General features: G+C 41.3%; 1 protein-coding gene across 5 annotated transcripts in view; it reads right to left on the bottom strand.

Annotated features, from left to right (window-relative positions):
- The window catches only part of CREBBP (CREB binding protein), a 95,904-nt gene that overhangs the window by 67,819 nt on the left and 10,109 nt on the right, over window positions 1–17,976 (bottom strand). For 4 of the 5 annotated variants that reach the window (XM_066330123.1, XM_066330122.1, XM_066330124.1 and 1 more), the window contains exon 2: window positions 13,401–14,113. In XM_066330123.1, the coding sequence (XP_066186220.1) occupies window positions 13,401–14,113 (713 nt within the window). The remainder of the gene's footprint in view (window positions 1–13,400; window positions 14,114–17,976) is intronic. The other variant, XM_066330126.1, reaches the window with a different exon arrangement.

Raw genomic sequence — 17,976 nt, 5'->3', positions numbered from 1 at the left:
GATACTAAGGTTATTTTCTACCACCTCATGCCATTGCCATAAAAAAAAAGAGTCTCTTCTGGGGAGGAGTCCTCCTGGTCTCCTGGTCGAGTAAGTCAGCAGGAGGGAGGGGGGGATAATGCCGTTCAGAGCATTTTACATGTGAATCACTTGCCTCCCTCGTATACTTTCGTTATTAATATCGTTGCTGTTCTCGTTTCTTATCTCATTACAGCTTCCAGTAAATTGTTCTTATCTCAGCCTGTGATCTCTGCCTTTTCTGCCTCCAATTCTTCCCACTGTAGGGAAAGGGGGACCGAATGAGTGGCACCAGTTTGGAGAATCTCAGTGGGAGCACTAAATTCGGGAAAACCAGCCCTAAACCATGACAGGCTCGCAGATTGACATCTCCATGAAAGAAGGCACAGAGATCTCTGCCATCACCCACTGCTTTTAGCAGCAGACACTACCCAGGGCCCTTGAGGAGCCACCACCGTTGCCAGCATTGTCCTGTCAGCACCTCGGAGATTATCTGAGGACATGGGAGGGAGCTGAAAGCTTGACAGGAAACAGTTTAGAAGACCCCCGCGGTGAGGGTGCTGTAAAGAACTGCAGCTTCAACAGTGGCAGTGTGAGGACACACAGCCAACCTACTGGGTGTGCTACTCTGATCTGTTCCAACAACAGAAAAACAGGAAGGTCAGAACCACCCTTTTTTCTCACCGAACTCTTCCCACACCTCCAAACCTCACAAAACAGCTGTATAGGAGGAAGTCACAAAGTCAGCTTTTTAGTGAGCCACCACTATCCCTGAATTATTCTGGACTTAGTCTATGGTATAAAAGCTAAAAACCAATTTAAGTCCCAGTTTAATAATTTAAATTATTTCAGAGAACAGAACATGCCTGTCATAATTAAGGACGAGAGAGAGCAGAGGCATCCTAGATCTGATCTGTTTTGATAAGAGGCCAGATCTTCACAAACTAACAGCAGTGTTGAAGAGTTGCATACGTGAGAGCTTGGCCGTTCAACAGTGTAAATTGCTCTAGTAAAACACATCTGCCACTCACTACTGCTTTCTTCTAAATCCCTAGATTTGCAAGGAAGGACATGCTCCCTACTTCCTCCTGCTGTATCATTGACACAAGTGTGTGTGACACAAAATGCTAAAGGCTGAGGAGTCAGTAACTATTTCCACCCTTCAAGAGCTGTAAACCCTGATGCCGTTTTTCTGAAAGCCTGAGCTGCAACTTTAGGGTTCCACTTGATCAACAGCCTTAGGCTGAGAGCAGCAATGCAGAAACACTCCAGCCCTTACAGAGCCACAGCTACTCAGCATCTCTCATGCTTCACCCAGAATGCCCAGTTACATCACTGAGATGTTAGGGACACTTGTCTTCTTGCTCCTGTTTTTATTTTAGAAAATAGAGCAAGCTGGCACAAAATGGGAATTCTGCACTTCCCACTCTGACCTAAACATCCAAGCAGAATCCTTTGGGTTCAGCATGAAGAGAATGACTGGGTACAGCCCCAGTACCCTGCTCCTGCCTCCAGGCAGCTGCTACAGGACAGGGATGACTCATGATTTCCGGACATGACATCTCAAGCATCCTTTGCTTCCTTCTTTTATGGGCCTCACCAAAATCAGCCACTTCATACTCCATTATTAGACTAAGCCTTTAAATCCCTCGCCATCAAATTACCACACCTACCTCAAGTTGTGCTTTCAACATGAGTTGGTTACAACCTCAGCATTTTGTTCCCTTTTTCTTTTTTCCCATCCACTGAAACGTTTTTACAAGTAGCACATCACCTTGCTTGGCTTAAAAAGTTTTAACTTTCTTCGTTTGGATCTTTATTCTCTCTCTCAAGACAAGGAAATCAAACAGTTGGGTGTTTCAGATGCTCAGACAGAAGTTATGAACTGAAGTCTATAAAGTACTGTGAACGAAGGAGTCAATCTGCTCTAGGTAATGGAAGACCTAAGAAATTCAGACTGACAAGCAATTCAGCTGCTTTTAATGCTGTTAGTGATTGTGAAAGAGCACAGGACTGCTTTCATAACGCTTACTTCTGCTTCCCAGAGAGGTAACACACTCAGACAGGGATCTGCGCCTTGCCATGTGCACACTTCACTAGTGGATCCCAGGTGAGCAGAACACACACGGGCTCCAGAGCTGCTATGATCTGGCATCAATCCTCTGGAGTTAATCCCTCCTCAGCCCCTGTGTTCTGCTGCCAGGACTCCCAGCAGTGCTTTGCTCACGGACTCAGCACCAAAGAGCAGCCTTCCAGCAGGCACAGGCCGAGGACTTCGCTCTTTGGACTCTTATCTCCCTCTGGAATGGGGCCCAAACCTGCAGCACGAAGCAAGGTCCACCTCACCGATTACGGCTCCAGGAGAAGCACAGAAGACAGGTCCATCAGGAATTTATGTTCATTTGTGAAAGGGAAAGACAGGCTTTCTTTACTACACTGGCATCATCTTGCATCTGTTTACTGACAAAAAAAACCCTAAGTCTCTACTAATTGCTATTTCATCTTATAGTAATGTGTTCCAAAAGAAAGTCACCATGGCGCTTGGAATGTATATGCCAGAGGGACAGATGGAGAGGCAAGGAAAAGATTAATCATTTTATGGCAGAAAGCCAGTGGTGTTACCAAAAAAAAAAAAAATTTCAGTCTCAGTGCAAGAATGGTGGCAATGATGTTATCTGAGCTGAGGTGAGAGCGCTCACCTGAACCAACCTGCAGGTTTGGCAGTTTGACAAAACATTCAGTTAAAAATATTCACTTTTAAGTGAGTAACAAGAAAGCCTTAAAATGTAACATTTCATGAATCAGTTTTGAGAATTAAATCATGATCTGGCTACCACTATTCAGAGGAAGCCAAGCTCCAAGTCTCCCATCACTTTAAGCTAATTGCTACAACCAAGGCCTACCACAACAGATTCAAGAAGCAATTACTGTCTTGTTCTTCAGCAGTAAATTAACTCAAATTAAAATACTCAAATGTCCAGAAATAACCATAATTTACTTCATCCTTTATTACTAAAATTTGGTAAAACTAGAAATAAAATTTTTAAAATCCCATTAAAAAGAAGCCAGGTGTTTTATTACCACTTGTAATAAGATGTGAAATTCCCTTCCAAGGGTTTCACAGAGGCCAAAGAAGAACTTCAGTATTCCAAGGCCTTTAAAAAAAATGAACCCATGTTTCCCCACAATTACTGAAATACGAAAGAAAACTTTCTTTACAAATGACTGGATATACAGAGAACAGATTCTTAATACATTTAACTAGAAATCAACTTTTCTCAGGAGAAGAAAATCAAATGATCATATGCTTTCACTGTATACATGCCTGAAGAAAGAAAATGTCTCCAAAATTCTGCACAAGCCTGAGTACAAACACAATGGAGCCTACTACAATTTCTGCACTCAGCATCACTGTTGTACTTATGAACCAAAATAAAGCTTAGAAGGTTTACTTTGTAATGAATGTCACCTCTACAAACAACAACAACAACTTCAAAGCTCTAATGGATAATTAGCCACAATTGATCAATGCATTCCAATTGCTTCAAGAGCTTTTATAAGTGCCAAGCAGAGCAAGTGGCTTTCTTCAGATAAACAAGAATTATTCTTAGTATACAAGAACAGAAACTTAACCAGAACCACAAAATTAACTGTAGATGTTTCAAAGGATTGCTTCATCAAGAAAATCTAGTTTAGACGTGAAGAATAATTCAACAATACTTAAAAAGAAAATTTTGAAAGGCTGAAATTCAGTGAAGATATGCCTCAACAGATACTCAGTTGTATATTCACAGGCCAAAACTTTACTGAGTTAATTCCAGGAGAAGCCTCTGTGTGTACTAAAACACATTTATGGTCACACCAAAACAGTTTTTTAACACAGGTTCCTAACTCAGTATCCCTGTCCTCCCCTAGTTCCTGCACTTCATCATCATTAAGGTGAATTAAAGTTTGGGAACAGTAGTGATAGGTAAGGGGCAATGTCTTCAAACTGAAAAAGGGGAAATCTACATGAGACATGAGAAAAAACTTCCCTGTCAAGGTGGGGACAGGGTGACCAGACAACCTGTGGCTGCTCCTGGATCCCTGGAAGTGTCCAAGGCTGGACAGGGCTTGGAGCAGCCTGGGGTAGTGGAAGGTGTCCCTGCCCAGGACAGAGGCAGCACTGGATAAGCTTTAGGGTCCTTCCAACCCAAACCATTCCATGATCCTGTGAGTCTATAAATGCAGGTTTATGTATCAAATTCAACCCAAAGTCTGCACTCCTCCCTTGATTTCCTGCCCTGTGGATATCAGCCTTTCAGACTGGACTCAACAGGCCCCAAAAGAATTGCCAGCACCTCAGCAGTTCGGAAGTGCCTATAGTGGGCTGGAGACAGCCAAGGAAAGGGAGAGCACCTCATGCTCCAAAATTTAGCATTATAAGGAATAAGCTGTTTTGGTAAGACAAAACAGTAGCAATATTTAAGAAGTTCTTTCCCCATTTATCTCCCAGAAGCTAGCCAATGATACCAGGCAGCCCATGGAATATGATATTCCAGAGATGTGGCAGAAAAGGCAACAGTAGCTCTAAGGAGAAGCAGCAACAAGAGAAGTATCTCCAAAATATAATGAAAAGAGATATTGTGTGTCCTTCCTTTACAGTGTATACTATCCTTGGTAGACATGAATCCTATTAGAAAAGGGGAAGCACTGAAGGGAAAGGCTGTGACTCTAAAAGTAACTATTCTTTTTCAATGCAGACCAGGGTGAAAAATCAAATAGGCAAGAAACAAACTCACACTACAGGTTACATTAAATACATTAAAAGAAACAAAAATCAATACTGCTTACTCCAAACAACTACTTAGCACAAATATCACAGCCTGACATTAACTATGGACAAATGTAAATATAAATGATTTACACTGTTAAAGTAATTTTTAAATAACTTTAAGAACCAAATATATTTGGTTTGAAACACCACAGTGACTTCAAGTGCTACTGTGATATTTTCAGTCTTTCTATAAAACATGCTCTCCTTGAAGATTTAACAACACCCATGAAGCTAGTGAGACAATTCTGACCAGGCTTTTAAACAACTGATGGTTGTCTTTAAACAGGATTAAAATTGAACAGTTTAACAAACCAAGCCTGTACACACATTCCTCCCTGACAGCAGTTTCACAGAGGATGATCCAGAAATGCTTTTTAACCCAAGATGCCCCGTATCAGACTACAGGAGCCATCACTGTTTGTTCCAAGAGAGAAATCTCATCTTCGACTGGTGGTGTTCCAACACTTGTCCATTACCAGAGTACAAAGATCCTCCCGTCCTAAAGGCAGTTATTTAATTAAGTCAATTTGCCAAAAAGCTTCAAAGGGCATTTGTTTTGTTTCCAAAACCCCCTGACAAGCAGAGCAGCCATGCAGCCAGGACAGCATTGTGCTGCAGTCAGTCGGAGAACACAAATCCATTCCATCCAAAACAGCAGCAGAGCGCTAAAATATCCATTTACCACTCTCTCCAAAAAATCTATTTCATTTCTTTTGGCAAGGATGGTCCTATAATTAACATGTTGTATTTTCATTATGATTCATTCTAAAACAAAGGCACTGTTGAACCCTTTTTAGGGCACAGGACACTGTCACTTCTCAAACCTAAATAGGATTTGTACATAGATACCAAAGAACACATACATCGCTTTTGAATTAGAGCATCTTCAGAACATGCAAGCACAGACATTTCCAGGTGCTACTTACAGGTAGTTTTTGTAGCACCAGGAGAGTTCAAAAATCATCTCAAGTCCTTATTAATCTAAATCTCAATTCTGCAAAGTATTCCTGCCCTTAGAATTAAAGCCATTGCTTGGATTACACACAAACAGTTAAAACACAAGCAAGCTTAGTGTGCCACTTCACAGCCTCAGTAATTTCTGGAGTTAATAAAAATACTCTTTACTGTAATAGCAAGAAGGAGGAGGATGAGAAGGAGAAATGAGCACGTACTATTTACAGCCCATGGACACAGTTAACAGCAAACTGAAGCCACACACAAATGGACTTCAGCTTCCAAACAAAAACCAACAGGTATTTCCCCCAAACATTCAAAAGAAGAAAGGAAAATGCCATTGTGTTCTGCCATTCCTTATACTCAGCCTTGCAGAGTAAACTAGCAATTGTGCTAGTAAGAACTCAGAAATATTTTTTGACATATGGAGGAAAAATGTGTACTAAAACTCATTTTCTAGTTTAAATGTTTATCAAGGTGAAGAATAATCTGCCCACTACAAAGTAGATTTGGGCATGCTTTGTGCAGCCTCTTGTATTGAAATTTTAACTCCCAATGGAAATGAGTGAATTTCAAAATTCTAAAGTGCAACTTTCCAACATAATCTTCTGTTTTGCCTGATGGTTGAAGTGTCCTGTTTTCCTTCAACAAAGTGTTTTTCACTTGTGGAAGCAGCAAAAGGAGAACTGCTTCCTCTCACTGCTTCCATTCCTGATCCATTTCTCAAGAAGGCTGACACAGTTCATCAGGCTCTTCCAAGCTTCCTGCACCGTCTTTTTTCTAAAGAAACAGACCACCAGCATTTCGTTTCCAGACCATAACACTGCCTGCTTTGATCCATTTCTCTATGTCCTTCCAATTACAAGATTTCCAATATAATCACAGCTCATTGTCAAGCACAAATATGAAGTTTATCTTTTAAGTGAGGGCAAGCTTTGAGACCTGCTAAAAGGTCTTTTCATCAGAAAAGCTCCTGTGAAATCACATCTACGTGCATGATTGGAGTCTATTAAGAAAATTACTGTGACAAAGACATTTCCTTCTGACTGAAGGAACCAGGAATTTTGTAACTTCTACACACCAACATTTCAGTTGGCAGGTTTTCCTCCCTCCCAACATGAGTCATTTTTTACCCGGGTACTAAAAACCCCAAACTACAAACTGCAGCAGGAAGATATGTGAAAGCAGTCTGAAAACTAGAAAGACGTCATCTCAGTTACATCTATCAGTAAGGACTTGGGAGTTTCTCTCAGCCTGACTAATCTGAAACAACACTGTAAATCTTGCTTTTAATCAATGGCTTACTAAAGAACTGGTGGATCTGTTAGTTTCACTCCCAAAACCTTCTTTCACATAAACTTCTTAGAAATTAACACCACTCTAACAACAAAAAAGGAAGAATTACAAGACTTTAACCAATATAATTGATGGTTAACTGACAAAAACCTTAATGTTCGTGATGTGTTATCACAGTAGAAGATGCTGGCACAATTCTGCTCTGAAGAGATCCCATAACACTCAATTTTTGTCAGCTGGCTGATAAGCAGGAGTGTGTGAAGCAGGAGGAGAGGAGACTGAGCTGTGGTTTGTCCCCACCAAGGCTGGGTGCTCCGTTTCTTGCAGCCCTGGAGCCAAACTGAACCTTGATACCTGCACAAACCCCAGCCAAGTGACTATCGCTGCAAAGATCTTCAATGACATTGCACAACTGCAAGCAAGACTTAACTCATGCACTAGAAACAGGAAACAACTCAATTTCAGGTGCCAGGAGTAAGAGTTGTGGGAAGAGAGCTTTTTAAGTCACTAAATCTCTTTGACGTATCAGCAAACTCATCTGTGGAGCAGCACTTTCCACGGTCATGTTTCAAAACAAAACTGCCTCGGAGACTTTCATTTTACTACGAGCCAGTGAGTTTTGCTATTATGTGTTTCCCTGTATTTACAGTTTTCTTCTGTTGTATTATTACAAAAACACATATGTCTCTCCTCAGTAAAAATGCTGTTTCGGCGCTCCTTATTCATCAGAGAATGAAGCAGCTATGGTTGAGTCTGTAATATTATTAGGAGTCCCCTGGAACTGGGAATATATTCACTGTTTGGAATATGACTTGGACTGGCTACTGGTGTTTGCCAGAGGCATGGTCTGCTGGGAGACAGGCAGTTTGGCAGGCGAGCACGGACAACTCCGTGGATGAGAAGCAAATTAACTGCAAGTCATGTTAAAACAATTCAGGCAGAATTCAGACAGATTGAGAGCCACCACAGAAACAAACAGCACCAGCAGTTTGCTAAAACACACAGAGCTGCAAAGGAATGAGAACATCTTCAGCTGACTTAATTCACAATCAGCAAGCGTATCTAAATCTGGTACTCAGCAAGAGCAACTGGGGGATCTGTTTAAATAAATAGTTGGCTTCGTTTTTTCTCATCACAAATTTTCCTTACCACAGTTTCCTCACATCACCGACACAAGTAATGTAACCACATACACAGTGTAAGTCTTGCTCTTTAACACAGCTCATTATCCTATTTAATTTACTCAAGATTAATTTCCAACATCAAAACTCCCCTCAGTGAGCAGCACAGGGAGCAAAATTGTGAATGTGCTTGTCCAAGGCACATGTATCAGACAGACACCCTGCCTGAAAACAACAATGACAGAATTCACTTCTTTTATAGCTCAACACTAAAAAGCCCCAAGACAACGTGTTCTTCTCTCAGTAGAAATTAAAAATGGTTTTGCTGTTTTCTGAAGTTCACTTCTGGTAAGAGTTCCTCCTCCTCTTTAATCGGAATCTACTCTTACTGAAGCATGTGCCTATTCTGACTGAAATAAAGTTGAAAATATGCACTGTCTAAACAAATTAGGCTAATACCATTTAGAGGAAAAAAACTGTTCTGCACTCATAGCCAAAAATCCAGCAGAACAGATCTGGTTTTGCACAGTTAGTGATTGAGTCTGATCAGGTTTTGATGCCAATCCCACTGCTGGTACCAGCTTCCAGTAGGGTTTGAATACATACACAGAGGTAAGGAAAACTCATCACCTGCACATAGCACTCGGAATTCTTTATCTAAACTCCCTGCTATCTCCTGGAATACTACACTGGAAGATCTACCAGCCAGATTAGCTTTTCCATCAGTTTCTCCCTGTATGCAGGTTCTATTTCATAACAATTTAAGCATTTTCCTTCCGAGTTTCAAAATAAGTAGACTGAAATTACTCAAAACCTTCAATCTTCAAAAAGGCATCCCCAAAAAACTCTAAACAACCATTAATGTTGTAAACCTCATAACAAGGTATGAAAATAAGCAACCATTTCCTTCAAATCTCTTTACAGATTCAGTCTGACCAAACGATTTCATCTTTTTCTGAGGCATACAGAGCCCAATATTGTCTGATTAAACTGTGCCTGCCTTTCAGAAGGAAAGCTCAACTTGGGGTAGGTTAAACGGTTCTATAAAGAAAAATACTTCAAAAGGAGCCCCCACCAAGCTGCATCTTCACTGCAGTTGAACAATACCTTCTGCAGATTATCAACCAAGCACAAATCCAGATTTTTTTTTCCTTAATTTCTGCTGCTGGGTACCAGGATATCCTTGTTGGAGTGATAGGACTCTGAAGTTACTGAAGAAAAAGTGATTTCTTTTACACAATTGTATGAGATGGCATTGCAGCCTGGAAACACATGGGAAAGAAACCACTCAAGAGTCCCCCCATCTAAATGGGACTTTACCTCTTCTTAAGGGAAAAAGCAGAAGAACCAGTTGGGGAACCACTGTCCAAAACTCAGCACAGGGCAAAAAGGAAGCATACAAAATAAATGGGAACTTCCCAACATTTTCTTCTAGCTTTCCACAGGCCCTGACAGCTGCACTAGGACATGGAGAATGATCTCAGCAAGAGACTTTCTGACAACTCATCAAAAGAAACACAACTTCAAGCCCTTGCCAGCCACAAAGAACAACAGGAAGGTTTCATCTCCTTCACTTGGAGAGGATGAGCTCCCACAGCAACAGGAGAGTGTTAGGCATGAGCACGTCTCCAATGAAGTGCTCATTCCTATGGAAGCACTGACCATGTGCTGAACTTTGCTGCTGCTTATCACATCCAACAACCAACTAGCTTAAAAAAACCCACCTCTAACAAGATGTTCTAGATGGTTTGAACACATTTTCTTGACTTAATGGACTCACCCAAAAACATGCTACAACACAAAAAGGCAATTCATTACTGCTGGAAATGACTGTGACAAGACGATCCATTCCTCTACTCACATCAAGTAATAATTGTTCAAAGACAAATCCCTTCCTCTTTAAAGCTGATTTCCTAAAGAACTTCAACCCAGTCCAATAAAAATTCTCCTTGTAGTGTCATCCAAGAAAACAGGGCCACAATGCCACAATTGCAAGGAAAATTGTTACAAAAAAGGAGACTGCCAGTGAAGGGAGCAGAGATATATACACAGTATCATGGAAGAGAAGGCTCCTCAGAGGTTTCCAAGTATCTCAGCAAGTCAAAATCGCTGATCTTTGGGAGTAGCATGTGAAATCTATGAAATCTTTGCTCACATCTCTATAGACTGAGGAAGCGTTTTGCTTTAATCTCTCCCTGCCAATGGAAGGATAATTGTCTTGATATCAGCACCTTCTTGCCCACTCTGACACTGGGAATTAGCTATTTTCTACTCCTGTTTGAACAGGTTAGGGGTAAGGTTTATCCCCACCTTTGGCTCATGCAAGCACAGGAACATGAGCTTCAGTCACCCTGCTCAGTTCTGTCAAAATAGCAAGTCCAGACCAAAATTAACAACCATGGATGACAATGATCCACATGAAATGAATCCTAGGGATTTCAGAGATCAAGGGGAAGGGACCAGATTCTGGTTATTTTTTCCTTCCTTTTCTCTCAATAGAAAGAATGCTTATATAAACACACCACAAGAAAGTAAACCAGAAAGAGGAATGGATTGATTAGTCACATACTAAAAAAGGATTAGAACCAACCACCACAGAAGCAAGGTCTTGCCCAACAGAACTGGTCCCAAACCATAAAGGGTCACGAGTTCCCCACACTGCATATAAACACACTGAATGGAGAAAAATGGGCTACTGAGCTGTACTTGAACAAGGCTAGTCAGAAATGCACATCGCTTAATTTTAATATAATTAGAAAATCTTGCTCTAAAAAGTTCTTCCAGGTATTTTCTCTGCATTTGTATTTCACAGCTCTTTCTTTCCCTTAGGATAGTCCTACAGCCATCACCTAGAGAATTTCCTTCCAGCCTTCATAAAGTCCTTAAAGCAGGATGGCAGCTACATTTTAAGCCCAAGCTGGGCACGTTCAGTATTAGGTAGAACAGCTTCCTCATCACTTTTATTACAGCTCTTTAAGGCTTTTAAGCTGTACACATTAAGTGGTAAACACCAGGGGATCAGGAAGTAAAAAACAAACTAACCCACATTTTCCTTCAGCAGAAATTTCAGTTTCAGAAGAACAGAAGACCTAACTGAAGTGTTTCTTTACTTTTCTTAAAAGCTTTCCTGAAGCATCAGTAAGAAAAAACTAACACACGATCACGGCCGATAATCCTATTAGGACAATAAACTGGGGGATGGGGAGAGACTGGAAGAGGATACCAATCCTCAAATGCCAAGTAAAGAAAATGGCAAAAACAGAGAACACTGCTGCTTGGCACAAGAAAATTCAAGGAGCAAGTACTTGTTCCAAAGTGGAAACACAAAATCTTTGTGTAAAAAACAGAGCTCATCTGCTCTCTTTACTAAGAGAAAAATAAAATGTACATAAAGTAAAACTTTTTTAAAGAAACACAATGCTTTTAAGTGTCATCTAATTCAACAAGAGTTGGAGTGCTGGAAAACACCAGTTTTCCTGTTTTACTTGGCCAAGTTTTAAAAATTATTTTAAGTGCACCTTCAAAGAAGCACCATTTTATCACTTATGCTCTGTCATCACACAGTCCTTTCACTATTTTTTTCCAATGTATTCCTTGCTCAAACCAACCTTACTTTGCTCCTTGCACATCTGTAAACTGAGGCAGTCACCTTTTCCCAAGCTGGAGTCACCCTCTCCTGAGCTGGTGAATTCATTTGCAGGCCGATCCTGAAGCCCTTGAAATCTGGAATTTGTCTGAGATCTGGCCTGTTCTTTACCAGAGGTGGATTTCTTTAAAATAAATCAAGACCTGACAGAACCTCCACCACTGGGCTCACACAGACTCTGTCAGCAAGTCCTTTGCTTTGGGGTAATTCTACTTCAGTCAGTTCACATAGAAAAATCAGTAGTTTCACATAAAACTGAGTAAGAGACTAGTAAAAATCTACTCCCAAGAACTTAGGTATCTGTAAGTTCACAGAAATAAGCCAGATAAAACAGAATTCCTAACTCTTCCCACAAATTTCAAAGGAAAACAAAAGAAAGATAAGCTGACTCTCTTCAGTGCAGACCAATCAGCTTCCACACAACAAAACTAGCTGTCTCCAGCCTCCAAAACAGTTATATCAACTTTCAGATGCTCTGACCTTCACTCGTAACACAAGTATCTCTTCCTTAAGAAAAAGCATCTCTTCACTGCAGAGAGAATGCTTTTTACCGTTTTTATTTAAAAAAACCTTAAAATTAACTATACAGTATCCCACAGTGATGTGAGCACCTCTTCAAAGTACAGGAGACACACTTCCATGTCAGACAATGCAATTTTTTTTCCACAATTACTAACATATCAATGAATTAACATTTACATGTTAATTAACTACAGTGACAACAGCTACTGATGTACGAATAGATAAAATATCAGAGATGAAATTTGATCTTTTTCTACATATGAGAACACGGTGGGTTTGCCATCAAAATTTCATGAAGGAACTGTACCAAAACAACCCAGACAAGATAAGGGACAGCGCAGGAGGAGCAGCAGTCAAAACACTGCTCTAAGCTCACACCTGGAAAACAAAGAAGGAAAAAGCAGTAACTGTATCAAACAGGGAGCCAGAGCAGTGCCCTGTGACAGAGGCAGACACTTCCAGGTATATATTCCCTGCCCTGATCCTCAAGGGCCACCAAATTAGGCTCTTGCCCTTCCCTTTCAGTTTGCATTAGCTTGGCAATCTATGGGAAATTTGATGTTTCCAGATCAGTTCCTCCATATTTAAAAACATTCCTTGCACGGCTGCTGACAGTGGTCCTTGACAAGAGGAGCTACACCTCTCCCTTCGGTCTCCAAGTGTTCACACTGCTTTAGAAGATGGCGTTGTCTGGCAGCTAAATTGAGATCCTGCACAGGAGAAATCATCTGCTTCCTTTCTGCAGGATTATGCTACTCTTTGCTAATTCACCCTGCTAAGATACTCTCCAACTTTTAGCTTCAAGCATGTCTTTTTCAACAAGTGCTTTCATTTTTGATTACATGAGAAGTACTGCTTCAATTATCTCCTTTTCACAATACCACTGGTGACTGAAATGGGTAACTACGGACTCAAGAAAGCACATCCTTTAGTTCTGTCCCAGAAAAGGATCTACTGCATCTCCTAAAAACCTGTATGGAGAAAAACAAGCACAATAAATAGAATACAGTAAAAGGCATGTACATACTTTAGTAATTGCTCCTGTCTGTGCTGTGTTCAGCCCGGTGTGCCCAGCCATCTGTGGAGATACTTGGGTTAAAGTCTCTGCCAGCACACTGCCTGCATTCCCCTGCATGGCAGGGGCAGAATATTGCATTCCTGCTCCCCTTCCTCTTCCAGCTGCCCCAAGAGATCCATTCATTACCTGCCCTTGTCCTTGCTGAGGCTGATTCATTAAACTGTGACCAGAATTACTGTTGAGAAGGCTCTGGTGTGTCTGACTGAAATTAGTATTCATACATATCCCAGGTCCAGTCTGTGATGTTGCAGGGCTGCTCGTCACCATTCCCACTTGTTTTTGTGCTTGAGAGTTCAGAGTTTGGGATGCAGGTGTGGTAGGTCCAGAGGTGCTGGGTGCTTGCTTGGCCAGGCCTGGAGCAGAGGAGTCTCCTGGGTTCAGTGGGCTCTTCCCCATGGCCCCCAGATTCCCGATGTTGGCGCTGTTGGGCTGCCCCTGGACCTGAGCACCAACTCCCTGCTGCACGGGGCTGCTCGAGTTCACATTGCCAATTCCTGGGTTTAAGGAAGAGCCGCTGCTTCCCCTCAGAAGTTCAGAAAGTTGTTTGTGTTTGGAAGCCGCATCTGGAACGAGGTTCCCACTGCTGTTTAAAAGGCCCAACTCGCCATTGGGGATCAGCTCATCAGGAAGATCATTTTCCAAGTCAAACAAAGATCCGAAATCTACAAGTTAAAACAGAAACATGGGTGAGAAAACATGACAAAGGAGTAGGTATAATATTTATCTTTGCTACTTTGTACCCGTGTTAACAATGACAGGCATTCAGGATGTCTTCACCCAAGACAAAGAACAGAGTGAGGGTCCCTGTGACATGAATTCCAGAGCCTTTCAGAGCACAGTCATCACACACTGTGCACGCACAACCAATGCAGGGTACACCACTGGCCAATAAACAGGTTTTCTGGCAAGGATTTTGACAAAACAAAGCTTAAGAAAATTAAGGCGGCATGAATATGGATGATCTAATGTAATGCTTAAATTTCCCTTGTTTTGGCTAAAAGATGAAGGCAGAAATAACATCAGATTTTTTTCCTATTGATTTACTCTCCCAAAAGAGCAATTACATCACGTTTTCCAACCTCCTCTGTAATCCCAAGCCACTGCATTTCACCCAGCAATTCTACAGCAACCCTGTCATTTATGTGTCAAAGAACATCTTCCAGCACTGCTTCAAAACTTCACCAAAGAACTCAGCAGTCTGATCCCAGTCTCACATATAAAGACATTTAAGATCAGTTTCTAGTCATTGATTTGTACCATGATCTGCTACCTCAGAAGATCGTGAAAGACACAGCATTTTCTCCTTGTAATGCCTCTTGAATCGAGTCACTGCTCGATTCCTAAACAGCTCAAATAATTCAAATTGCTCTGTAAGTGCCCAGCCCTCATTTATCATGCCCAATATTGACAGAGGTAATCCACACACTCTCCAGATGAGCAAAATAAATCAATCAAATCTTCATTAAGCCACTTGAAGGAACAGCTCTGCCTGGCTGCAACATCCAGACTAATAAAAAAGTGGTGGGGCTTTTTTTTTCCCTTTAAGGGACCAACTCAGGTTCTCTAAAATATTTTATTGCACATCATAAGCAGCATCTGTGTAACAAGGTTGTTACTTCACCTCATATAGGTACTTCCATGTGAAAGTAAAAGTTACATATTTGAAGACATAAGGACAGGCACATATAGCAGTACTTATAAACATGTAAGCAGATCAGCCTCAGTACACCAGAGGAGCTGCTCAAACATGCAACACATCTTGGAAGAACTTTCCAGTCCAAGCATGTGAACTAAAACAATCACTTCTCACTGTAACACAAATGTCTAAAAACTTTATTTTGCCCCCCAAGCCAGCCCTGACAAACCCCCGTCTTTCACACTGAGCAACAAACAACATTTTTTCCAGGTTAGAGCAAAGAAGACTTCTTTACTAAAGACAGACATTCCAAAAAATGCTTCAAAAAGCTTAATTGTTTTAAACTTTAATTCACTCTTCAACCACAAAAAGTTGGTGCAATATCCAGGCTGCAAAAATGATGTAAGATAGTACATTGGAAAGGAACAACAAACCTCAAGCAACACATAAACTGTATCACAAAGCACAGATGCATCACCAAGCCATCTCAGTACACTTTAATATCAAGCATTTCATCAGCATGTGCATTTCCAATTCAACCTAACTGAAAAAAAAATTAATAAAAATTGTCACACTGCAGACTTTCAACGACTAGTGCATTACACAAACAGGCACACTAAACAAAGACAAAAACATTAAATTCTGGCTGTTTTGAGGCACTCAAAGCACCACTTCCTCCAGGAGCCCACACCCTGCCACCATCACCTACTGGAGTCAGCAATCCTTCCAGGACTGTGTGATGTCGGCCATGAGGAATAGAGTCCCTGCTCCCTTCCAAGCAGGCAAAGACCAAGCTAACATTTCATTTAGCAAGATTCACTATAATATTTTAATTCCTTTTACTTGCTGCTTTTCCTTTCAGGTCTTTAGTTACCTTTCCTGCTTATCTTCTGGAAAAATTCCTGGTGTACCTCTGACTCCACGATCATTAATCTCTCCTCCTCTTTCCTATACAACCACTCCACACTGACCATGCTGCACTCCACCGCTTTCTATACATTTTGGTTCTACCTTCCCCCTTCCAAGATTTCCCTATTTCGGCCCAGAATGCTGGGAGGCTCTGGGAGGCTCTGCCACTGGCAGCAGCTGCAGCTGGAGCCTGACCGAATCCATCTGCTCGTGCATCACCGAGGGTGGGACAAGGGGCCAGGGCTGAGGCCTTTGTTAAACTCCTCTCACCACCCCAGCTCTCCCCAAGTTCAAGGTTTACAGTGTTTGTTCACACAGCCCCTGCAAATCCCACAGAAAGATGCTCTTCCAAGCTTCTACACCAAAACTGTTAATGTTTTATGGACAATAGATGTGTGGGTGCAGGGATAGGGGCAGAGAAGAAGACACAAAATGTAAAGGGGGAAGATGCTGCTGTGGCTTAAAGAGTAGTTTTTTCCAGCTCTATTTCAAAATGGGATGCTGGAGTATAAATGCTCAATTTGTTTTTTTTTTGCTTGGCTGGCTGGACTCTCCGTCTTGCCAGAGCCAAGAACTGGAAATGTTTTTGCAGTTTACAAAAAAGGGTGAAGAAAGCGTTTGGGAATACTGCCACCTAAAACCTGAAATAATCAACCACTCCTAAGCTCCTGTAAGGCGGCTGTACATTAAGGTTAGACAGGGAAAATGTACAGCTCTGCCAGCAGGAAAATAAAAAGCAGGTAAACAACTTAACACAATGGTCCTGTAAAAATTCACCAAGAATTCAATTGTTCATGCAATGATTAATCATCTTCTTTTATATTTCATCAGAGTCATGCACATTAAAAGCAGCAACACAAGGCACATTTTATAACGGTTATAAAATACAACAGAAAACAGAAATCTACTTGAGCATGTCTGCAACAAATCCATAAAGATAAGAGATTGTCTTGGCAGTTATAAAAAGAATAAATATATTTACACACATATAAAAATCTGCCATAATAAGAACACGGTCCATTTCTACTGACAGAGAAATGAAAAGCAACTGCAGTCCCTCCATCCTCACAAGAAGAACAGAATTGATCCCACTCTCAATGCTTCAACTGTTTCTCAAAGGCAGCTATCAAGAGGCTAAAAACCAAGGGATGCCTTTGCCTTTACATGCAGTTACCTGAAGCAATGGTCAGCGAATGCCTCTGCTGAGAAGTCTCATCGAGATTTAACCTGCTCCATCCTCAGACCTGCCCTGCATCCAGCACACACCAGAGCAGGAGAAGTGGTCAGGATTTTAAAGGAGAACAGATTGTCTAAACCCATAAGGCACACACCTCTAATTCAGTGCTCAGGAAGCAGCAGAGCTGACTAAGGCTGCGTTGTGTCTTGTCTCTAACACAGCACTTCTGATCCTAAATCTCATACCTTTCATTACCTCTGTCACAGAAACCCAAACGTCCTCTTAACAGCACAGCACCAAAAAACCAAAGATTACGTTTTCTGGAAGGCATGGAAAAGCACTAGGCAAGTAAGACACCCCCACTCTTTCCAAAGGGCTCCTTTTCCAATTTGAGCCTTCTGCATTCTTAGAGCAGCTATTTTCACACATATAAGATAACCACACTTGAGACACTTTTTCTCCTAATTTCAGTCTTATGAGCTTAAATGTCACCATTTTCTGCCTTCCTGGACAACACTTTCAGCAACCAGAATTTAAAAAAAAAGATCTTCTGTTTCCTTCCAGGCCTTCTCAGAAGAAAAAATACCAAAACTGTGCTGCATCCTGAAGGCAGAACATTCTCATCTACACAACTGCTTGTGACTGTTACCGGGAGACTTTCCTAATATACATATTCAATCAATTAACTTGTTTCAATGTCACCATTTTTTCCCTTTTAACTCAGCCTGGAGAGGTGACAAACATGCTAAGGTGTTTCATTATGTGACTTATTATCTCAAATGTATCTCACAGCAAGCAGGAGG

This window comes from Sylvia atricapilla, chromosome 15 (assembly GCF_009819655.1).
Source record: "Sylvia atricapilla isolate bSylAtr1 chromosome 15, bSylAtr1.pri, whole genome shotgun sequence".
Taxonomy (NCBI): domain Eukaryota; kingdom Metazoa; phylum Chordata; class Aves; order Passeriformes; family Sylviidae; genus Sylvia; species Sylvia atricapilla.
This window is presented reverse-complemented; position numbering and strand designations above follow the sequence as displayed.